The 25,433-nt window shown below is 41.2% G+C and overlaps 1 protein-coding gene across 2 annotated transcripts in view; it reads right to left on the bottom strand.

Moving 5' to 3' along the window:
• Positions 1–24,489, bottom strand: part of ATP1B3 (ATPase Na+/K+ transporting subunit beta 3) — a 44,037-nt gene extending 19,548 nt beyond the window's left edge. Inside the window, exons 1-2 of one of the 2 annotated variants that reach the window (XM_064586982.1) lie at positions 24,105–24,489; positions 321–449 (exon numbers count right to left, since the gene is read on the bottom strand). In XM_064586982.1, the coding sequence (XP_064443052.1) occupies positions 321–449; positions 24,105–24,213 (238 nt within the window). In that variant the 5' untranslated portion in view covers positions 24,214–24,489. The remainder of the gene's footprint in view (positions 1–320; positions 450–24,104) is intronic. The other variant, XM_045903644.3, reaches the window with a different exon arrangement.
• Between the last annotated feature and the right edge of the window lie 944 nt (positions 24,490–25,433).

The following is a 25,433-nucleotide window of genomic DNA, read 5'->3' on the forward strand; positions in this document are numbered from 1 at the left end:
TTCACATTACCTAACCCCAAAGTTTAACTTTTACCTATGTAAAAAATGTACAGTGAAGTATGACCAGATTAAAAAAAAAAAAAAAGATTTATTTTGAGAGAGAGCGTGCGTGTGCAAGGCTATGAGCAGGGGGAGGGACAAAGGGAGAGGGAAAGCAGCAGACTTCCCACTCAGTGGGGAGCTCATCGCAGGGCTTGATCTCAAGTCCCTGAAATCATGAGCCAAAACCAAGAGTCGGACACTTAACCAACTGAGCCACCCAGGCACCCCAAAGTATAACCAAATTTAGTGAAAAGCCACAAAAACTGCAATATAATTACCTGGACTAGGAATCTGGTCACGGTATTTTGGAACTTCATCGTTCAGAGTCTGAAGCATAGCCCACATTGTGAATGAGAAGAGTGCAGCCAGGAACCCATAAAAGACTAGGTAGAAGAGCAAGATCAAACCTGCAAAAGAAAATAAAACTTAGGAAAATTGGAGATACACACGTATGTTGCATGTGTGTGGGAGGTATGGGGGGCATATTAAAGAAATAAACCAACTGTTATAAGGCTAGGATTCCAAGCTTTGCCATGCACACAGCCAAAAATCTCCATATTCAGAACAATACAAATTTGCCCAAGCAAAAGGTATTTCAGCAGGCAGCACCCACCCATCCCAGGACCCCTCATCCCCACTGACACTTGGATACAGATAGCTTCCATGATCATACTCTGGTTCAAGGTCAGAGCTTTAAAACCTCAGCATATAGGGGAATGTTTCCCAAAATGAACTTGATGTCCTCCAGTGAGATAAAAAGATGATTTTAGGTGGAATAAAACCCTCATAGGCACATGTTCCTTTAAGCGTCAAACAGAAAAGAATTAGTACCTCAATCCCGTATTTCACAATAATTATTTGCATAAATTTAAGTTTTATAAAGTGAGTGGCCTTGAAGAACAGCCAAGAAATGTGCACAGAAGGCAAATCATGAAGATGGTATTCAACGAATAATGTTTAGGAAACACTAGTCAAGTAGAAGTCTCACCCAAAAGCGAAGAAAGGACAAGACCAGAAAAAGTGCCCCAATTAATGGACTTCGTAACTCTACTGCTAAGCAAAAAGCAAGAGTTGGCATACCTAAGTTTCAACATCAAGGGCTTAGTCTTTTTTCCTTCACAATCTGGAAACACTAAAACAAATCTATCCTAAGCCAGTGACTTATTTTGGGAATATCTAAACCATTTTCTTAAATGTCTACATTCAAAGTTCTAACACCAGAAGTGGTCACCATCAAGATTATATATTAGAATAAAGTCACACATTTATATTTAAATGTTGCAAAATTGATCGAAAGATAATAAATCCCCAGATACAGCAATAGTGGAAACATTTAATTCCCTGGAGCTGAGTTAACATCAGCTTTATTTCCCAGTCTTAAGAACATACTTGTTTGTCTGCCTGAATCTATTACCAGCACAGGGGCCAGAGCAGAGGTTCCTATCTATAATCTATGGACTCCCACCACCCCCAGGCAAGGATTAACTTCAGAGTTTTTGAGATTTCTGGTATAATGTATTTCTAAATATACCCATTTTTTTATCCCCTGGAGAATTGCTCTACAATGTTTTTCTGATTTTCAAAAGACCCCATGACCCCAAAACAGATAGTGCCAAAAGCTAGGTAACTTTAATTTCTTAAATGTGGGCAGGAAACTGCCCACCCCTCCCCCACCTTCAAGTAAAGGGGAAATAATTAAAGCAATTTCACCTTAATTTAGACTACCATCCACCCATCCTCCCTTGCCCCAATTACCAGGAGGCCAAAATAGGGAACGAGAGGACAGAAGGAAGAAAGGAGGACAGCGTGTCACCTTCAGATAGCATCACTTCCCTACCACACACAGCGATCCTGTTGCAGAAAAAGAAAAGGAAGACCAATCTCAAAGAAGTGCTCAATTTACTATAGAGGGAAATGAAACACATGCAAAGCCCAAAGGCTATTTTAATGAGATATAGGAGAAATAATTCTTTCAGATCTAGATGTTTATAAGAACTAATAGTTAAAATCCTCCATTCAACAGACCATGGTTGACTAACAAGTGTCAGCTGTGTTCCACACTCTATAAAACTCTACAGAAACATGCAGATTGAGGCCATGGCAGTTTGTTGACTGATGCAGTAGGTAAGTGTGAAACAAAAGTGCTAAGAGTTTAATTATTTAGCTGTGTTTAAGTCATCCCAATATAGTAATATACTATTTTCAAAATTTGATTTTCAATTTCCAGGAAAAATAATGTAAATGAAATCTGTAAAAAGTTACAAAGTGAATACACATAAAACAGGCACGAACAAGCTATATCCAAATATGCTTTCTAAAGAACCATTACACAATGAAAAAGTGTTAAAACTTCTATAAAGAGATATGTTCATAAAAGATACACAAATTGGGGTGCCTGTCAATTGAGAGTCCAACTCTTGGTTTCGGCTCAGGTCATGATCTCAGGGTCAGGAGATTGAGCCCCATGTCAGGCTTTGAGCTCAATGTGGAGTCTGCTTGGGATTCTCTGCCTCTCCCTCACCCTCTGCCCCTGCCCTCTAAAATAAATAAAATCTTAAAAAAAAAAAAAAAAATACACAGGGGCACCTGGGTGGCTCAGTCGTTAAGTGTCTGCCTTTGGCTCAGGTCATGATCCCAGGGTCCTGGGATTGAGTCCCACATCGGGCACCCTGCTCCGCGGGAAGCCTGCTTCTCCCTCTCCCACTCCCCCTGCTTGTGTTCCTGCTCTATGTCTCTGTCAAATAAATAAAAATCTTAAAAAAAACCCACAAATTAATAACCATGTCTCAAATCTGATGCCATATACTAGTGGCCATTAAGTCAACTATGAATGTAAGGAGTATAAAAATAAGAATAGAAGTGATTTCCAGCACTAAAATGAGTTCTCTACTTGAATATGTTCCTTTTGCTAAGACCCAAACCTAATATTTAAAATTAATCTCACTGGGGCGCCTGGGTGGCTCAGCCGTTGAGTGTCTGCCTTCGGCTCAGGTCATGATCCCAGGGTCCTGGGATCGAGCCCCCCATCGGGCTCCCTGCTCAGTGGGAGGCCTGCTTCTCCCTCTCCCACTCCCCCTGCTTGTGTTCCTCTCTCGCTGTCTCTCTGTCAAATAAATAAATAAAATCTTTAAAAAAAATAAAATTAAATTAACCTCACTTATAAATATAAATATATGAAGGATCACTCATAAGGGTAGCAACCTAACCTCCTTTCTCCTACTAAGAAAATAAAATACTAGAAAAACAAGTTGTAAATTACTACTCTTATATACAGCTCCTTAGATGCAGTTTGCAGATAGGCTTAACACACTGATGGGGGATCAAACTGGGGGCACCCTAGGTTAGTAATGGATGGTGCAGATGGAGCCTGTTCAGTGTGCCACGTCTGTATCAATTCTAGTTAATGCAAGCAGGGAACAGCAAATGAAGCCTAAATCATGATTATATTACTGATGTTCCCCAGCTTAAAATCCTTCAAGAATTTCCTTAGGGATGCCTAGGTAGCTGTTGGTTAAGTGTCTGCCTTTGGCTCAGGTCATGATCCCAGGGTCCTGGGATCAAGTGTTGCGTCGGGCTCCCTGCTCAGCAGGGAGCCTGCTTCTAGCTCTGCCTGCCGCTCCCCCTGCTTGTGTTCTCTCTGACAAATAAAATCTTTAAAAAAAAAATTTCCTTAAGTCATTAACCAACTAAAGAAACTAACATGCACTAAACTCTGAAGAAACATCAGCATTTTAAATAGTATGAGGTCAGCAGAATTATAACCAAAGATGTTTATTCACAATAAATATGAAATACCAAAAGGCTTAATTAAAGTCATAATTGGTGTTTTTATTCTTTAAATTTTTTAAAAGAATTTTATTTATTTATTTGACAGAGAGCGAGAGAGCACAAGTAGGCAGAGCAGTAGACAGGGACAGGGAGAAACAGGCTCCCTGATGAGCAGAGAGCCCCATGTGGGGCTCAATCCCAGGACCCTGCGATCATGACCTGAGCCGAAGGCAGACGCTTCACCGACTGAGCCACCCAGGTGCCCTTGGTGTTTTTATATTATCATTATTCTAATAGTATATATAGAAGCACAATAAATGCTACTTCTGGATTTACACTCGTTAAGATCTAAGGGCAAATAGAACAACTATCAAATGGCTAAAAACTTCTACAGTTCTCTAACATAGGAACTGACTCTCTGCTCTTCATTTCTGTTCCTTGAGAAGCCCCAACTTTTAAATCCCTTTCTTCTCTCTCATTTTATTTTTGTTGAGGAAAAGGATGGTAGGACAGATTCAGCAGGAGGCCATGGAACAGGGTGGGTACATGCATAGGCTATGCTGGAGTCAGATGTAGACTGAGATCCTGGCCTGACCACTTTACTTTCTTGCTGTGACCTTGGAGAAGTATCTACTCCCATCTGAAAAAAAGGGGTAAGAGTAATATCTAAATATTCACATTATAGAAAGGAAACTAAAAGTCAAGAAATTTGACAACATAAAAACAAACTTCGAGGGTGAAAAAAGGCCAACAACAAAACTAGAACCATTTTTGTAATGATACTGCAACTAGGCTTTAAGGCTAAATTTAAGGTTTAAATCTTAACCTAATCAATTACACTTTACTCTCAAAAAACATTTTCACGAATGAGGTTTGTTAATGTGGAGTCTATAAAAGAAACTAAGCAGCAAAAAATCTGGCCAAGGTTTACTCCAGGTCATTCAGGGAAGGAAATATAGGTCCTGACCAGCCACTTTGTTTAAACCCCAACTGAGTGTCCGACAATCAATCCGGTTCTGGCACTAACCGCCCAGAGTAGCTCAGACTCCACTAGCTCAGGGCATGGCCCTCCACAAGAATGCCCTCCCTTCCAATGCCACCTGAACTTCTAAACCAACTGGCTACCAATCTGGGAGGCCCCCAATACTCCTTCAGGTTTGAGAATTTGCTAAAAGGACTCAGAACTCAGGGCTACACTTAAGATTACAGTTTTGTTATAAACGATACACACACATACAGGGTGGAGTCTGGGAGGGAATGCAGTTTTTTATGCCCTATCCTCGCAGAATGAGGGAATATCACCCTCCCAGCACATTAATGTGTTCCCCAACCTGGAAGCTCCATTAAGTTTCAGTGTCTAGAGTTTTTACTGGGGTTTCATTACGAGGGTATGATTAAATCACTGGCCATGTGATTAAACCCAGTCTCCAGCCCCCTCCTCTTCCCTCCCTAAAGTTCAGGCTAGCTCAAAGTCCCAGCCCTTTAATCACACGACTGGTCTTTCTAAGGACCAGACCCCAGAGAAGCTATTGAAGGGCCTACCATGAGTCACTCCATTAGCATAATATAGATAACTCCCATCAGGAAATTCCAATGGTTTTTAGAACCTCTGTGCCAGGCACCTGGGACAAACACCATACAAATTCTTTATTATATAATGCCAGGACACATAATCTGGACACATGGGAAGTTACTAAGCTTCCTCAAGGCCTGAACATACATATCCACTCAACACACTTTAAGACCCTGTGATCTAATTCCCTAACTTCTGCGAACTTCCTAGTTACTTGATGGTACCTAGATACTAAAGGACTGTGCCCCTCCTCAGAACTCTAATGACGAGAAACTGCATCCCCTTGGTAAATAAATTAGCATTCTGTTCACAGTTTTTTAAAGAGAGGTCTAATTAAAAAAAAAAAAATCCTATGGACAAGTACAGGTTTAAAATCCTTTGTATATTTGTATTTTTTAATTTTTTGATATATTTGTATTTTTAAAGTTTACGTTTTATTGAGGTATAATTCACATTCCCTTCACCTATGAGGGGAATTGCTAGGTCTTATAGTAACTTAGAATAAGTACCAGACTGTTTTCCAAGGCAGCTGTACCATTCTACATTCTCACCAGCAGGGTTCCAATTTCTCCATATTCTCATCAACAGTTTTTGTTTTTTTTATTTATTTGCGAGAGAGAGAATGAGAGACAGAGAGCATGAGAGGGGAGTGGGTCAGAGGGAGAAGCAGACTCCCTGCTGAGCAGGGAGCCTGATGTGGGACTCGATCCCGGGACTCCAGGATCATGACCTGAGCCGAAGGCAGTCGCTTAACCAACTGAGCCACCCAGGTGCCCCAGTTTTTGTCTTTTTATACAGCCATCCTAGTGGGTGTGAAGTAGTATCTCAATGTGGCTTTAATTTGCATTTCCCTAATGGCTAATGATGTTGAGCATCTTTTCATGAGCTTATGGGCCATTTGTATCTTCTTTGGAGAACTGTCTGTTAAGATCCTGGATCCATTTTTAAATTAAGTTGTCTTTTTATTTAAGTTCTAAAAGGTTTTCTTAAAATATATTAAAGATACAAGCTTCTATTCAGACATGTAATTGTTTACTCCAATTCCGTGGGATCTTTTTGCTTTCATGATAGGGTCCCTTTAAGGCAGAAAGTTCTTAACCTTAACTAGTCCAACTTATCTATTTTTTTCTTTGGTTGTTTGTGTTGTTGGTGTCATACTTAAACACCATTGCCTAATCCAAAATCATGAAGATGTGCATCTGTTTTCTTCTGAGAATTTTATAGTTTTAGCTCTAATGTTCGGGTCTTTGATTTATTTTGAGTTCAATTTTATAAAAAAAATTTAAATTTATTTTTAAAATATTAATTAATTACATGGTGTTTGAACTCATGACCCTGAGATCAAGACCTGACTGAGCCACCTAGGTGCCCCAAGTTCATTTTTTAAAAATATTTTATTTATTTTGAGAGAACTGCATGTGAGTGGGGATTGGGGGGGGGGGCAGCAGGAGAGAGAGAATCTCAAGCAGACTCCATCCTGAGCATGGAGCCTGACATGGGGCTTGATCCCACAACCGTGAGATCATGACCTGAGATGAAATCAGGAGTCAGACGCTTAATGGACTGAGCCACCCAGGCACCCCGAGTTCATTTTTATATATGGCATGAGGAAAGGGTCCAACTTCATTGTTTTGCATGTAGATCCCGGTTGTCCCAGTACCACCTATTTAAAAAATGATTTGTTCCGGCGCCCCTGGCTTGGCTTAAAAAAAAAAAAAAAAAAAAAAAATCCCCACTGAAAGGGTGAGTTTTCCGGGTGTCTGGGTGGCTCAGTCAGTTAAGCGTCTGCCTTCGGCTCAGGTCATAATCCCAGAGTCCTGGGATTGAGCCCCGCATCCGGCTCCCTGTTCAGCAGGGGGTCGGCTCCCTTTCCCTCTGCCCCTCCTCCCTGCTTGTGTTTTCTCTCTCTCCCTCCCTCTCTCTCAAATAAAATCTTTTTTTATTAAGGTTTTCTAAAACTAATCAGCATGTACTATTTTTATAATAAAAATATGTACATATACACATGCATTTGTATCTTATAAGTTTATTAAAATAATTAAACAAGACTAAATAACCTGCCTAAGATTAGCCTACTAGTAAGAGACATTCAGATCAGTACCTCTCCATGTGGTACCTTTACCTGGCCTGCTCTCCCTGGCAGCCTCAAGTTGTTATCTTTTTTTTTTTTTAATGTTTTTTAAGATTTTAATTTTAAATAATCGCTACACTCAATGTGGGGCTCGAACTTACAACCCTGAGATCAAGAGTTGAATGCTCTGACTGAGCCGGCCAGGTGCCCCAAGTTGTTACCTTTTATAACCTAAACTCCCATTGTCTGAAAAATATCATTCAAGGATTCTATGTTGCTCCAGGTGATAGAAATTTACAGAGTAAGATCTGTTCCTTCTCTCCAAGAGTTTAGTTATCACAAGTGACAGACGTATAAACAAAGAATTACAGACATCAAGTGCTAGGGTAAAAAAAAAAGACAAAGAAAGAATGAGGCATCTCTAGCAGGGAGAGGAAGGAAAGGGATTTCATCAGAGAAGGCTTCCCAGAAATAAGTGAGTTGGCCCACCAAGGAAGGAGAAGAGGAGGGAGCTCTGAGTCAAAGACCAGACGACTAGAGGATCAGCCACATTGAGTGTAACTTTGCTCCTACCCCCCAATATACACTTGCCCCTGGTGTCAAGCAACTACTAACAGTAGCAACAACATCTACTTTGAAGTGGGAGCAGGGAGTGGATGCTTGGGCTAAAAAACTTGGCAATGCCCTGGGTAGGTTGGTGAAAACCTAAAGGAGTAGAGAGTCCCCATACCTAGACTAGCTTTTGGCTGGCATATGCTACCTACATCCCAGATTCCTATAACCGGAAACAAAGAGGAGGAGCAGAGAACCAATAATCACCAAATATTTGAGAAAAAACTAATCTGATAAAGTATCAAGCTCAACAAAGACAGTGACTAATACCCAGAAGAAGTGGGTGCAAATAGAGCAAGAAGGAAAAAAGTATAAATATATTTAAAATACAGAGGAGAAGGTGAAAGGATAGTTTTAAAAAATCAGATTTCATATCCTGATTATTAAAATAAAAAACTCATTAGATAAGCTGAATTGGAGAAGAGTTAAATTCTAAAGAAAAATCCAGACACCTAAGAAAATAAAAAAGCAAACCAAAGACCGGGAGAAAATATTTACAAAACATGTAACCAACAAAGGACTTACCTGCCTTTAGAATATGTAAAGAACTCTTACAACAAAACAAATTTTTTTTTTTTAAAGATTTTATTTATTTGACAGAGAGAGACACAGGGAGAGAGGGAACACAAGCAGGGGGAGTGGAGAGGGAGAAGCAGGCCTCCCGCGGGGCAAGGAGCCTGATGTGGGGCTCGATTCTGGGACCCTGGGATCATGACCGGAGCTGAAGGCTCAGATGCTTAACGATTGAGCCACCCGGCGCCCACAACAAAAACTTCATCAAAGATGTAAGGATTGCAAATAATAAGCTCATGAAAAGGTGCTCAATCACTAGTTATCTGGGAAGGGCAAATCAAAACCACAATGAGCTGCCACCACAGGCTCACCAAAATGCTAGAAAACCTAGGGACTGACAATATAAGTGATGGCCCAGCAGTGGAACAAATGAACTCTTATACACTGCTGGTGGGAATAAAAAACAACAACAACAAAGAGAGAAAGCCCTATTTTAGAAATCAGTTTGGGGGCTCCTGGGTGGCTCAGTCATTAAGCTGCCTTCGGCTCAGGTCATGATCCCAGGGTCCTGGGATCGAGTCCCACATCGGGCTCCCTGCTCGGCGGGATCGCTTCTCCCTCTCCCACTCCCCCTGCTTGTGTTCCCTCTCTCGCAGTGTCTCTCTCTGTCAAATAAATAAATAAAATCTTTAAAAAGAAGAAAAAAAACCAGTTTGACAATTTTTTGAAAAGTTAGCAACATACACCTACAATAGGATCCAGCTAATCCATTCCTAGATATTTAACCAAGAAAAATAAAAGCACATGTTCACAGAGGGTAAGGTGTATGGTTATTCATAGGAGCTTTATTTGTAATTACTAAAAAGTACAAACAATTGATATGCACATCAACAGATGAATTAATAAGTAAATTCTGGTATAGCCATACAGTGGGATACTATTCATGAACTATTTCTCAAAAATAATTATACTAAATGAAAGAAGTCAGCCCCTCCTCGCCCACCCCAAAAAAGTACACAGTACATTCCATGTATTTAAAATTTTAGAAAATACAAACTGAAGTGTCAAAAAGCAGGTTTATTTTTGCTTGGAGACTGGGGAAGTAGGGAGAGAGGACTGATTACAAAGGGGCAAGAGGAAATTTGGGGAGTAATGATTATGTTCGTTATTTTGATTAGTGATAGCTTCACGAGTATAATATGTATATATGCATATATGTGAGTGTATCAAAACTCAAGTTGTGCACTTTAAATATGTGCAGCTTACACGTTAATAAAGTGGTTTAAAAAAACAAATACTTAGGAGAAAGGCTAACCTAATGAATTGGCCAGCTAAAGAAAAATTCAGTGAGCTAAAAGCTCAAATCAAGATTTTTTTATAACACTGGGCAAAAAGAGGGAGGGAATATATGGAAATTATTGAGACATGGGGGACAGAACCAGAATATCAACAACAAATCTAAAAGAAATTCCATCAGAAAAGGGAAGAAGTGAAAGAATGTTCAAAGAAGTAACAAATTTTGTGTAACAAATCTACAAAGAAGTAACAAATTTTGTGAAATGCATTTCAAGTTCCAACAAATTGGAAAAGACTGAAAAATACTGGAAAACATCCAATACCCAGACACAGGTGAAGTTTCAGAACACCAAACATAAAGAGAAAATTCTTAATGCTTCTAAAAAGATAAAACAGGCTCTACCTATGGCAGAGAACTATAACTGACATATCTCACTGGCGAAAAATGAAATCTATTCCAAACTGAGGAAAAATTATTGTAAACTAAAAGATCAGTCAATTAGGGGCGCCTGGGTGGCTCAGTCGTTAAGCGTCTGCCTTCAGCTCAGGTCATGATCCCAGGGTCCTGGGATCGAGCCCCACATGGGGCTCCCTGCTCCGCGGGAAGCCTGCTTCTCCCTCTCCCACTCCCCCTGCTTGTGTTCCCTCTCTTGCTGTATCTCTCTCTGTTAAATAAATAAATAAAATCTTTAAAAAAAAAAAAAAAAAACCCCAACACAACTAACAGTTACCTAATACATGTAGAACTTCTGTAGTCACCAGGAAATACACTCTTTACAAACTTGGAACACTGTCCCTGAAGGGACCATGACTTAAGTTAAAAAAAAATACAAAAACAAAAGTTAAAAACTTTTAAAAAATTAAAAAAAAAAAGGCTACATTCTCTAAAACCAAAGTAAATATATTACAAATTAAAACAAAAATTTAGAAAATAGACTTCTAAATAATCCTTGGATTAAAAAGACAACGAAACCTGAAATATTCAAAACTCAAAACAATAATGTAGTCAGAGCAGAAGCAAAGGAAAATCCTTAGATTCATTCACTAAAAAGCAGGTAAGGTTAACAAAAAGGAGCCAGGTTTTTAATTCAAGACTAAAATAAATTCAAGGAAAGTGGGAGATTTAAGATGAAATAGAAATAAATGCAAAAATATTTAATTTGATCAATAAAACCAGTTTCAATTAGCAAACCTGAGAATAGATGAAATATATGATTGTAGGAAAATAAACATTTCCAAATCACAAGGTTTTACAAAAAATAAACAGAGCTCTAACCCTAAAACACATACCATGTCCAAATGGCTTTAGTTGGTTCTCCCAGTTTTCAAGGAATAGACTTTTTCTATAAACTATCCTTTTACTATGCTCTGTAAGTTACCTAAATGGTTTTTATAAGGCCAGCATATATGATACCAAAACTGGACAGACAGTATCCAATTTCACACATGTATTTTATTTTACAAACGCTCACATAGAGCTTACATGTGTGAATATTGTGAGAATGACACAAGAACAGATATATAGATAACAAAATCCAAGATCCATAAGATGAAGTTTTACAGGTAAGACAGTTGGCATTTCAAATCAGTGAGGAAATAATGGATTATTCAATATATTTTGGGTTAAGTGATTAGGAACAGCCCATTAAAAGATTGTTAAATTTGTGATGTTAATTTAAAACAAATATTTTTAAATAAAAGAATTAAGAGACAAAAGAGAGCAAAGAGAATGACCGTAAAAAACAACAAAGAAACAGAAACTGAGCTAACAAAAATATGCTCAGTTGCAGTTACCAGAGATATTGCAAATTAAACCACCCAGGTATCAGAATCCCATCAAACTGGCAAAAAATTTTAAAGGGTGATAATATCCAATGCTCAGAAAGTCGAAGGGAAACCAGTACTTTTATCCACTGCTGGTGGGAGAATAAATTGGTTCGGTCTATTATATAAAGGAGAACAGTCTATTAATATAAAAATAAACATATCCTGTAAAGAGGTAATTCCATTTCTCAGTTACCTACCCTAGATAAATAGTGGCACATACACACAGCAGCAACTTTTAAGAGAAAAATTAGAAACAATCTGAATATTCATAACAACAAAAAAAAATTTTTTTAAAGATTTTATTTATTTATTTGAGAGAGAGAGAATGAGAGAGAACACATGAGAGAGGGGAGGGTCAAAGGGAGAAGCAGACTCCCTGCCGAACAGGAAGCCCTATGCGGGACTCGATCCAGGGACTCCAGGATCATGACCTGAGCCAAAGGCAGTCGCTTAACCAATGAGCCACCCAGGCGCCCATAACAACAAAATATATATGTATCTCTTGGATATATAGCTCTACACTATGGATTATGTAATGATTCAAAGGAATGAGATAAATACACACTGACATGGAAACACAGGACACATTAATGGGGGCAAAGCAAGTTTTAGAACATACATTCTTCCTACTACTCATGTAAAAGTGGAAAATTACTTATTCCTACATATTCCATATATACTCCCACACACACCTAAGAATAGACATATACATATATATAAATGCACTGAAAAAGGACTGGTAAGAAAACTGATAAACAATCATTTTCTATAGGAAAGACTCCACAATTGGTGAAAGACAATCAAGAGAAACAAATGTATTCATGTATTCTCGGGACACTTGGGTGGCTCAGTGGGGTGAGCATCTGACTCTTGATTTCGGCTCAGGTCATGATCTCAGGTTGTGAGATCGAGTGCCTGAGACTGGCTCTTTGCTCAACATGGAGTTTGCTTGTCCCTAATCCCTCTGTTCCTCCCCAACTCACGCACTTCCTCTCAAATGAATAAATATTTTTTTAAAAATGTATTCTTTTTCTCTAATATTCAGTTGGCAATGTTATATATACACAGAAAGGTCAAACGTCAATGAACATCCATAAACACACCTAGATTCTACAGTTAACATTCTACTATATCTTGTATCTATTCACCATTTTTTTTTTAAATGCATTTCAAGTTCCAGATGTCAGTATGTATACTTCACCCCTAAACACTTCATCATGCATATTAACTAAAAGAAATCAGGAAAAAACAATGACATTCAATGAAATACACAAACCTCTAATGTGCCAGATGGGTTTTGACAATCACACCCCCAAAAAATGAATAATCCAATTAAAAAAATGGGCAAAAGACATGAATAGACATTTTTTCCATTGATGACAGACATGGCCAACAGACACATGAAAAGACACTCAACATCACTTATCAGGGAAATACAAATCAAAACTACAATGAAATATCACCTCACACCTGTCAGAATGGCTAAAATAAACAAAAAACAAGAGGTGTTGGTGAGGATGTGGAGAAAGGAGAACCCTCATACTGTTGGTGGGACTGCAAACTGGTGCAGTCACTCTGGAAAACAGTATGGAGGTTCCTCAAAAAAATAAAAACAGAACTACCAGGGCCCGTGGCTGGCTCAGTCTATATGGAGCATGTGACTCCTGATCTCAGAGTTATGAGTTCGAGCTCCACATTGCTGGGCATAGAGATTACTTACAAATAAAATCTTAAAAAAAAATGAAACAAAACAGAACTACCCTATAATCCAGCAATCACACTACTAGGTATTTACCCAAAGAATACAAAAATACTAATTCAAAGAGATACATGCAATCTGATGTGTATCCATAATAGCCAAATCATGGAAACAGCCCAAGTGTCCATCAATTGCTGAATGGATAAAGAAGATGTGGTATGGGGGCGCCTGGATGGCTCAGTTGGTTAAGCGACTGCCTTCGGCACAGGTCATGATCCCAGGGTCCTGGGATCGAGCCCTACATCGGGCTCTCTGCTCGGCAGGAAGCCTGCTTCTCCCTCTCTCACTCTTCCTGCTTGTGTTCCCTCTCTCACTGTCTCTCTCTCTGTCAAATAAATAAATAAAATCTTTGGGAAAAAAAAGATGTGGTATGTGCATGCATACACAGACACACACATACACACACACTGGCATATTACTCAGCATAAAAAAGAAATCTTGCTATTTGCAATGACATGGATGGAGCTAGAGTATTATGCTAAGCAAATTAAGTCAGTCAAAGACAACATACCATATGATCTCACACATATGTGGAATTTAAGAAACAAAACAAAGGAGCATAGGGAATAAAGTGAAAGACATATCAAACTTACTACAGGGAACAAACCGATGGTTACCAGGAGGGAGGCGGGTGGAGGGGATGATGAGTAAAACAGGTGATGGGGATTGAAGAGTGCACTTGTGATGAGCACTGGTGTTGTATGGAAGTGCTGAATCACTGTATTGTACACCTGAGATATTACACAGTATGTTAACTAAAATTTAAAAACTTAAAAAAGGGTTTTGGTAAGTGCATTCTATATGACCTAAGCACCCAGCAAGCGACATAACATTACACCACCCTACCAAGTTCTCTGGTGCCCCTTCCCAATCCCCATAACCACCGCCTTAGAGGCAAATACCATTCTGGGCTTTTTTCCAGCACTGATGAGTGTTGCTTGCTTTAGAATTCATATAAATGAAATCATATTGTATGTATTCTCTTAGGTAAAGCTTCTTTCCTGCTCAGCCTAATTTGTAAATTCATCCATATTCTGTATATTCATTGTTTGTTCCTTTTTACTGTTGAATAGTATTCTGCTCTTTGGACATACCAGTTTGTTTACCTATTCTCCTGCTGATGGACACCTGGGCTGTTTCCAGTTGGAGCTACTATGACTATTCTTGTACAAGTATTTTTGTGAATGTATGTTTTCATTTCTCTTGGGTGTAGAACTGCTGGGTCATGGGGTAGGTGTATATTTACTTTTATAAAAAACTGCCAGACCTTTCTCCAACGTGGATATACCATGAATTACATTTTATTTTTATTTTTATTTTTTTTTAAAGATTTTATTTATTTATTTGAGAGAGAGAGAATGAGAGACAGAGAGCATGAGAGGGAGGAGGGTCAGAGGGAGAAGCAGGCTCCCCGCTGAGCCGGGAGCCTGATGTGGGACTCGATCCAGGGACTCCAGGATCATGACCTGAGCCGAAGGCAGTCGCTTAACCAACTGAGCCACCCAGGCGCCCCCATGAATTACATTTTAAAAATCATTACTGTTAACAGTGATTACCCAGGAAAGCTGAAGAGGACAATGGACTTACTGTTTATTCACACATCTGTACTGTAAAAATTCAAACAACAGTGTTATTTTCATTATTTGAAAAGAACAAAGCCAAGAGTCTACATCTCATTTAAGACCAGTTCAGATTTCTTGAGTCAGCCTACACTGACACTAACTTCTAAAGAGGTCAGCAAAGCACAGTAGCTGCCTGTTTTTGTAAATACTGAAACATAGCTAGGTCCATTAGTTTACTGTCTATTGCCACTTTCAAGCTACAACAGCTGAGTTGAGTAGTTGTAACGGACACCAGATAGCTGGCAAAGCTAAAGAAAAAGCTTGCTACCTGCTGTTCTAAAACATTTATTTACTTTTTTTTTTTTCATTTCAAAGTGACATTTAGAAACTATCTTCTGCAACTTTTCTCCTACAGAAGAAACTAAAACCAAGAGATTTTAAATGAGTTATTCTAAGCTTAGCTGATGTGTGGAACTAGAAATTAGGTCTATATTCTGAGCAAGTCCTTGTCTGGTCATCTCAGGATATTAGTATACTTCTACGATTCATGAAGTAAAAAAAATTATACACACACACACGCCCACTGGCTTACTTTTGCTGTGGTGCCCTATCTGGAAACTTCAAAATGAATTAGTTTAGTGGGGCAGAATCATGGTAAGATAAGGGGAATTATGCCTTTACATACAAGTACCTCCACCAGTAAGACTTTCTGTGTGGAGCTATACTAACTAACCCACAATACTCTCACCTTTAGCCAAAGGAATAGGTGAATCACAAGCTGAAACTGATTAAATGACAATTTGTGCACCCCCCCCCCCCAAAAAAGTGTTCTTACTATGTGTTAAGATGCTACAGGCATATGCAAATGTAAATCCTGATTTGTGAGAACATCTAGTTAGTAGGAGCAATGTATATAAACAACCATAATCTAGGATACAAAGTTTTAGGTGTTATAGGAAATAAATGTATTATTTTCACCTGGGCATATCAGAGAACACTTATGACAGCTGACACTCAAAGCTAGGTCTCTGAGGTAGGGAAGAATTCTTGATGCAGAGAGGAAGGGTATGGGGGAGGGAATGAGCAGAGCATTCCATATATACCCATTTTGGCTATGACATGTGGTATATGAGAATAAGGTGGGAAACGACAGGTTATAAGCCTGGAAACTTAGTTTTAAGCCAATACGTAATAAGCCTAGACTGCCAGGCTGTTTGGAAATTATTTAAACCTTCAGAAAGCAGTGGGGATCCAAACACAATTTTGGGGTAAGGGAAGTAGCACAATCAAAGCTGTAGCCTTAAAAATAACCTGATAGCAGTGAAGTTACACTGGTTTAGGTCACAATGATTCCAATGGACTCCTTGGATCTTTCTGGGGATGCCTCAGGAGTTAAAAGCTCACCTTCCCCAAAGTCAGTAACACTACAACTTTTTTTTAAGCAGCAGGTAAAAACTGGAAAGCCAGTGGTCTATCTGAATTGGAACAACTATGGAAAAGTCACAAAAGCTCTTCATCTGGTGCTTTAAGTTTTTAATCAGAGAATTTATAAGAAAAGGCACTACCAGACCCTGATACAGCGGGGCCAGGGTTGACGGGAGTATTAAGAACTATGAAATTTGAAACAGATGGTTAGTATCATGAAGCTATGAAAAGTGAGCACCCTGAGCTCCCTCTGAATGTGGGTTTTCATAAGATATGGTGGGGGGTAGAGCAGGAATAGGGCAGAGAAAATTAATTCCTGATTAACTGTAGTAGTGACAATGAGGGTGTGGGTCACAGATTTAAAAATGTTCCAGAAGTAGAACGGACATGATCTGGCCAGTTTAGAGCCCAAATGACAGAAAAGATAGTGACCCCTGTTTACAAAAATTGCAATTATAGGAGCAACTCAGAACTTCAGTAGAGGAAGGGGGAAAAAAGCTGTTTGCCAGGCAATATACAAGGCAGTTTAGTAACAGAGCTACTCAAGACATCTAAGCCTCTTCCTCTCAGGTTTGAGATATGCAGGAAGCATCTAAATCAGAGAGGTGTTAACCAAGAAGTAAAATGTGTGAGTGATCTTTGCAATTGTTTTATGAGATTGCCAGGGAAGAAGAGGAGGAGAAAACAAGGCCAAAGATAGCAGCTGGGAAATACACATTTAGGAAACGAGACAAAGAAAAACAGAAAAGAATCAGAAAAGAAATGATTACAGAGGTACTGGGCAGGGAGTGGTGGTAAGGGTACATAAAGGGCCACTATTTACAGGCCAGAACCTGCCAAAGAAAAGTACCTTATGTCCTGGATGTGGGTCAGTCCCAAAGTCATACCTTACCAAGGCATTAACATGATACTAAGTAGAAGTCACAAATAAGAGCCAGTCTACAAACAACTCAGTTACAAAGTTTAAACAGATATGTGGGAGGCTGCTAAGTTAAAGAATTCTTTTCAGAAATATTATTAGTAAAGCACCCTGCAGGGCAGAGAATGACACTGTTAAATAAATGCCCATTAAATTTGAGAAAACTTAAAACAAACCTTCATGCAGGTCTCATAAGAGCAGTATAAGAAGCTGAATAGAGCAATAAAGCAGAAAGCAGGAGATCTGGATAACTGTTTCTGTTATCCTAATCAGATGCATGGCTCAGGCCTGTCACAAACTCAGCGGAATCTCCAAAGAGAAAGTTAAGTGGAAGCTTCGTCTGAATACTGAACTTCTATGAAAATTCACAGTGCTATTAAAAAGGGGGGCGGGGGTGTAGAATGCCCAAACACTGGGGAACTGTATACTATGATACACCAATTCCATCAAAGACATTTTTTTTTTTAAAGATTTTATTTATTTATTTGAGACAGAGAGAATGAGAGACAGAGAGCATGAGAGGGAGGAGGGTTAGAGGGAGAAGCAGGCTCCTTGCCGAGCAGGGAGCCCAATGCGGGACTCGATCCTGGGACTCCAGGATCATGACCTGAGCAGAAGGCAGTCACTTAACCAACTGAGCCACCCAGGCGCCCCCATCAAAGACATTTTTTAAAAATGTTGCAAAAATGGGGCGCCTGGGTGGCTCAGTCAGTCAGTGTCTACCTTCAGTTCGGGTCATGATCCCAGGGTCCTGGTATTGAGCCCCACACTAAGCTCTCTGTTCAGCGGGGAGCCTGCTTCTCCCTCCCCCTCTCCCTCTGCCTGCCGCTCCCCCTGCTTGTGCTCTGTCAAATAAATAAATAAAATCTTAAAAAAAAAAAAAAAGGTTGCAAAAAGACTAATTACATAGAAACATTTCATAATAGTGCTCATTCATTCAATCTATTCTTATTACCTTCCTACTAAGGGCTGAGCAACAGGCTCAGTGTTAGGGAATCAAAGATGAGTGAATAAGAAACTTATATTCTAGTAAACGGGCAAAAACCTACTACTACAAAAAAATCATAAATGCTATAACAGAAAAAAACTATTATGGGATACACAGGAGTACTTGACAGTCTTAAGGCAAAAGGGGTTCAAAGATGTTTACCAGAGATCAGGCTACCAAAGCTGACATCTGAGGTACCTAGGCCAAGGTGAAGGAGAGAGAGACTCAGAAGCCAGGCCCAGAAGGGTCAGAGAATGGTAGAGAGATGACGAGAAATAAGTCAGCGAGATTATAAAGAGTGTGTGTGTCACCCTAAGGAGCCCCTGAGGGCAATGGAGATTTACACAAAGAGGTGTGTGAAGCACTTCATAGTCCAATGAAACATCCAATTGAAGATCTCTGTCAGGAAGTTGGTTATATTAGTATAAAAAAGCCATACCAACTACAGATGCAGATTTGGGAGTCTCAACATAGAGATAATAACTAAAGACACCAGAATGCACAAATTCTAGCAGGATGTGTGGACAGTCCCCACAGAAGTGATGGAGAGGGCCAAGGTTACCCCCAACAGATCAACCTCTAAGGTGGCAAAGGAATAAAAACCATTCCCCTTAAATGTTAAGTGGTGAAACTAGGTATCTAACTGTATATTTTAAAATTTTATTTATACATTAAAAAAATCTATTTACAAAAAGGAAATAGACTATTAAAATGTTAACAGTGGTTATTCTAAGTGGCTAAAGATTACAGATGATTTTACTTCAAAATCAGTGCAATAAATCTTTCAGAGTTAGTTTTTTTTTTTCTCCTTCCATTACACAATCAGTGTTAAATGACTGGTCTTTAATCAAACGTGACAAATCACGGAAATATTGATACTAAAGACAGGAAGGTTTTTAAACTTCTTTAATTCTATAGCTATAAATTGGAAAGTCACTTTCAAAGAATCAAATTACTCTGGGGGTAGAGGAAGGTTGCTCTTTAACAACAATAAAGCACACGGTACCGAAATTACAACATCTAGAACATAACACACACACTTACCCCGTCCCCTCCCTTCCACTACCAGTCCAGGAAGTGCTGTCTCCTGCTGGGTGATGGCTCAGTATGCCTCAGCTGCTGCCGCTGCCACACCCACCACTGACCTTCATTTACAGCCTGCACACAGGGTAAGGCAAGTCCTGTTACTTTCCCAACAGTGCACATTTTTGTAAAGTTTCTTTTTAATATGTCACACTCCACAGGACAAAGAACAACATCTTACAAAACTATGTGATACTGGGAAAATAAACACACTTGCCTTCTCCCCTACAGTCAAACACCCAAGATGGGATGGAGTCTGATCTCCAAGGCAGAGCATTTACTGAGGCATGACCCAGAATGGGAGCAGGTGACTGAGAAAATGGCACTTCATGGATCTATAATAAAAGAAAAGGTACATGAACAAAACGTAGGTGTTAACAGTTTTGGTCCAGAATCCTGCCTATGCTTGGCAATCAGCAACTCAAAATTTTTTTTTTTTTTTTAGCAACTCATTTTAAGTTAATATGAATATAAAGCATCTACTGACAGAAAGCCTTAAGATAATGAACTCCGAAGAAGCCCACAACAGATTCCATTAAATGACATCAAGTTGTAGCAGTTAAAAAAACAAAAACAAAAACAAAAACGGTCTGGCCTTGGAGGTAGTCTAAAGACCAAGGATTCTACTGCTGAGTAAACTTCGACAAATCAGACCTATGAGTTCAATTTCCTCACCTATGAAATGAGGGCACAGGACTTTATTAGTGGCTTTCAAGTTTTTTACCGTGAGCCACAATAAGAAACACATTTTACATCAGGGTATCTGTGTATACAAAATACAGAGAAGCTTCATGGAACATGCTTCCTTAGAATAAATTTATTAGGTAGAATAAAATGGTATTTTTACTATTCTATTTCATTATTCTTAAAAATGTTAGTTGCAACACACGGTCCATTACAGTTTAAATAACAGTAGAGGATCTCTAAGCTATCTTTCACTCTAATGGTATTTAATGCATTTAGGTTTAATATTTGCAGTGTAAGTCACAAGATGCTAAATTTTCTTTGTCCTGTGTTTTCATAACACAGCAATTACTTACTCCTGATGTATCCTTACTGTTCAGCCTAAGAAACCAACTCTAGGTACACTGTGATCCCCTACTTAGTGTGCTTTATTTTAGAAGGTTGTTGTGAAAATCAAATGAGGTGATTTTATATATGTAATGATTTTGAAACCGCTAAACATTCAAGAAGCTACTCAAAATCTTTTATACAGGGATGCCCAGCTTGCTCAGTGCATGTAACTCATGATCTCAGGGTTATGGGTTTGAGCCCCATGCTGGGTATAGAGATTACTTAAAAAAATAAAATCTTAAAAAAAAAAAAAATCTTTTACATAGCCATTTCCAGTAAGGCAATGTGGTGTGACCTGCAGTACTGTCACCTTATCCCAAGTGTAAATGGCAAAACTACTTTTTAAATGTGTGCTTTTAGGGGCGCCTGGGTGGCTGTCAGTTAAATGTCCAACTGTTGATTTTTGGCTCTAGTCATGATACCAGGGTGGTGGGATCGAGCCCCACACCACACTCTGCACTGGAATGGAGCCTGCTTAAGATTCTCTCTCTCCGGGGTGCCTGGGTGGCTCAGTCGTTAGGCGTCTGCCTTCGGCTCAGGTCATGATCCCAGCGTCCTGGGATCGAGCCCCGCATCGGGCTCCCTGCTCCGCGGAAAGCCTGCTTCTCCCTCTCCCACTCCCGCTGCTTGTGTTCCCTCTCTCGCTCTCTCTCTCTCTGTCAAAGAAATAAAAATCTTTAAAAAAAAAAAAAAAAGATTCTCTCCCTCTGCCCCGCCCCCAAATGTATGCTTTTAATATATCCTTATACGATCCTTAGTGTAGAGAAGGCTTTTTTCTACACACCAGCAGATACAGCAATTTTACCAAGGTCAAAAAAAAAAAAAGGTAACCCCCCCCCACATTTAAATTCAAAAGCAACTAGAAAAAAAACTGCAAATGAGTTTCTTAAAAAAAAAACTGACACATTTCCAAAATGTAAAGGGTACACAAATTATACATGACCTTAGAATTCCACTAGTAGAAACATCTCAAGAAATAAATTTGCACGCTTAAGGCTGAAGGGACTGGGAAGGAAGACCAGTACATACAACAAATTACTGGTTAAAAAAAAAAAAATCAGGAGTTATTCATATTTCCCTGGATATCTCCCATGCATACATAAGCTATATATGTGAATAAACATGTTTGTTTTTAAAAGTCATGGTAGTACATGGAACCATACAACAGAACATTAGTCAGCCATTAAAATGACGACACAGATCTTTATTAAAATGGGAAGGTGCCCAAACACTCACGGGTGCCTGGGTGGCTCAGTCAGTTGGGCCACCAACTCTTGGTTTTGGCTTGGGTCAAGATCTCGAGGGTCTTGGGGTCGAGCCCCAGGTTCTGGCTCCGAGCTCATCAGGGGAGTCTGCTTGATTCTCTCCCTCTGCGCCTCCCCCAGCTCTGTCTAAAATAAGTTAAAAAAAAAACAACAACAACCCTATAAAGCAACACTTATTGTATGATTTCTTTTTGTTTAAAAAAAATTAACATTATATCCTTTTAAGTCTGCCCAAATATATACCGAAATATTAATAGTGGACATCTCTGTAGTGATGAGATCAGGCAGCTAGCCCATACAGTGCCTTTCTGAAAATTAAAACGAGATACCCCTTTCTCCAGGCAGACTCCCCACGCTTGAGGGCACACAGCCTGGAGAGCCGAGTATGGAACTTCAGCCTCTACACACCACACCCACATATATCCTTGGAGAGATGCCCTTATGTTGGAATAGGATTGCGGATAATTTATGACATTTTGCACTGGTTTACTGCTATTCCAATAAACTCAGAAATATACTATTCGTTGATAAGAGTTAACATTTATTTTCAATTTTGAAAAAAGGTCTTGCCTTAATCCTTCTAAAATAAATCCCAACCTTACTTATAGTACTGTAGCCGCCCTTATATAACGACTACACTTTGATCATTTGTGCACTTTACTTAAATGCATATACCCAATAAAATCTCAACCTCAACATCATATAAATACAAAGGTTAGATAAGCACTATCTGCAGTAAGAAATGTCATTCTAACAAAAAATGAAGAGAAGGCACTGAGGAAGGTAGTCTACAAACATTAATCCCTCTCCACCACTCAAAAATTCCTTCAGCAAAAAGGTAGCACATTCTAGAAGCAATAATAACTTCACCATTTTTTCCCCATTTTACTCCGGATGCAAATTTATTTCCTCTTCACATTAGTGGGTTCCCTAAAGACAGCTATCTAAATAAAAATCTTGAGTGTTAGTTAGGCAAGGCATCTGTAAAATAATAAAACCACTGGACTAGGATTAAAGGACGACTGGGTTCTTTTCTTGGCTCTGTGGAATATGTAATTTTACACAAAGCAAAATCACAACCTCTCTAGATCTCATTTTCCTCATCTCTAAACTGGGGGTTGGGCTAAAAAACCTCCAAGGCCCCTTTCAGCTTGTGACAGGACTTTAAGCCGACTTTCCATTCGGGAGGAGACGATTTCAGTCAGTAGCAACAGTTTATTTTCTGAGTCATAGCTAATTTACTCTCTTCATGCTTCTCTTAAAAATGTCGTGCCCAAATAGTTCTCCCACTCTAGAAATTTATACTCACCCAAAAAAAAAAGGTCAAGACCCACTAACAAAATGTTTTTCAAAAGGCAAAAAAAAAAAAGAAAAAAAAAAGCACTAGTCCTTATTCAGACATTAGTACAATTTTTCGGAAGAAGAAAAAAAAAAAAAAAAGACACCCCCCCCCCCCCAAGCAGTGGACAGTTTAAATATTTTAAAACAAAGAACTCATACACAGAAAAACTAACATACACAACCATCACACGCTTTGAGGGCACAAAAATTGTACCACCTGGGATTTACTTCCCCCAAAAGAAGCCTATTTGCTAGGAAGAAAACGTCTGTAATTAAGGAATTGAGCAGGAACCAACCTTTTTAGTGGTCTTTCACTGTCCAAATTCAAGCGCATTTTCGTGTACCAAGTACTTGCGTGATTAACTCACCGCAGCACATTCATGCAACCCACACACTTAACACTCACTCGCACTCTTCCGACCGGGGTGGCAGCGTGGACGAGTCACAAGATAGCGGCGAGAGTGGAAATTTCCTCTCCCCGGGCGTGGGGCAGGGTCTGGCTTCCCCGAACCGCTGGGCGCCACCGGCCGCCTCTGCCAGGGCCTCTCCCGGGCGGCGCGCTCCGTACAAAGGGAGGCCCGGGCGCTCGGCCCCCGCACGCTCGGGGCTCGGCTCCGGGCAGGGGTCCCCGGCCTCCGGCGCCGCTCGGGGCGGGAGGCCGGAGCAGCACGTGCGCTCCGCTCCCGGCCGGGAGGAAGGAACTGGCGCGGCCCGGCGGGGGCTGCCTGCGGGTCCGGCTGCCTCGGGAGCGAGCGGCGGCCCGCCCGCCACGCTAGAAATGAATGGGGCCGCGCCGCCCCTCCTCCGGCGCCGCCCGTACGAGAGTCTGACGGCCCCGGACGAAAACCGCTGTGGGCGGCGGAGGCTGCGGCTGCTCTTAGGGCCCCCGCGCGGGGAGCCATCTCCCGCCTTTCCTTTCCCACCCGACCGCGCCCGGGTCCCCTCGGACCGCGGCCGGCCCCGGCGCCCAACCGCCGCCCGCTCACCCCAGCTCTTGGCGGTGCGCCCCAGGAACTCTCCGGTGGTCGGGTTGTAGATGAAGAGCTTCCACTCGGCTAGGCTCTGGTTGAAGGACTTCTTCTCTTTCTTCGTCATGGTGTGTGTGCAGACGGCGAGGGGAGGGCGGCCGCGGCGGTGGAGGCGGCGAGGAGCGCGGAGGCGCGTCCCGGCTCAAGCGGCACAGCCCGGCGACGGCGGCGGAAAGCGGGACGGCGGAGGGCACCTCCTCGCTGCGGCGAGCACTCGAGCCTACTGCGCCGCGCGAGCCCGGCGGCCTCTCGGGCCGCGGGAGCCTGACGTCTCCGCCCGCCGCAACCAATCCGCGAGCCTCTCGGCCCGCGCCGCCGCCGCCGCCGCCGCCACTGCCTCCCGCCCGCCGCCCGGCGCAGCCGGTCTCGGCGAGGACGCCCCGCCCAGGGCCGCGGCCCCGCCTCGCCCCGCCCTCCTCGCCCCGCGCCTCCCCGCCCGACTGGGGGACGCTCGGGGCTCCCTCTCCCCTGGTCAGAGGAAGCAGAAACCACACAGGGCAACTTTAAAAATCACGAGGGCTACATAAGCACATTTATAATAACAAGCCCAACGTGGGCGTCCCTGACCCGCAGGTTTCTCCGGAGGAGGAGTCTGGGGAGATGCTGTGGGCGGCCGGGCCCGACGGCCCCTCCGCTCCTTGCCTGAGGCGGCGCGGGACCGGAGAACACGGAAACGACTCCTGTCCGCCCGAGTCGTCTTCACCGAGTAGGGGACTTCACCGCCCTCTCCCCGACGGCCTCGCAGACCGTCTCCAGGCGCTCCCCTTGGGGCTCTATGACGTGACCGATAGATGGTCCGCCGTAGGCTCCCGGGAGGCATCTAGTGTGGTACATCCTGCTGCTCAGAGAAAGTCCTTACTTGGCTTTTTTGAAGGATTTAACCAGGAATCGCGGGTCAATGGAAATTTCATCCTAAGTATGTCTAAGTAGTGATTGAACAGTAGAGTCTTCTCCAGATTCAGTTGAATGTATCAAGGAAATGAGTATATACGCTTTCCTGAGTTTCCCGCCAACTGTAAGACCTGCTTTTTCTGAGACAGGGTCTACAGGAAATCAATTCTTCGTTTGGTGTTGATTCCTAAATAAAGTTCCCGGCTTTTCTTCTTTTCCACTGTCGTGGATGCTCCCCGGGGTCGGAGCTGAGGGTGCAGTCGACGTTTTTCTACACGAGATGGCGCTCAAGAGTACAGTGCACTGCGACCATGGCGACAGAATGAAAAGAAATAGAGCTGAGTTTGGGCAGAAGGTGCGGTTTTTTAGGAAAAATAAATGGAGCGCTGCTTCTGT

This window comes from Mirounga angustirostris, unplaced genomic scaffold (assembly GCF_029215605.1).
Source record: "Mirounga angustirostris isolate CCGP_5_RB_7025 unplaced genomic scaffold, mMirAng1.0.hap1 SCAF_1, whole genome shotgun sequence".
Classification (NCBI taxonomy): Eukaryota; Metazoa; Chordata; class Mammalia; order Carnivora; family Phocidae; genus Mirounga; species Mirounga angustirostris.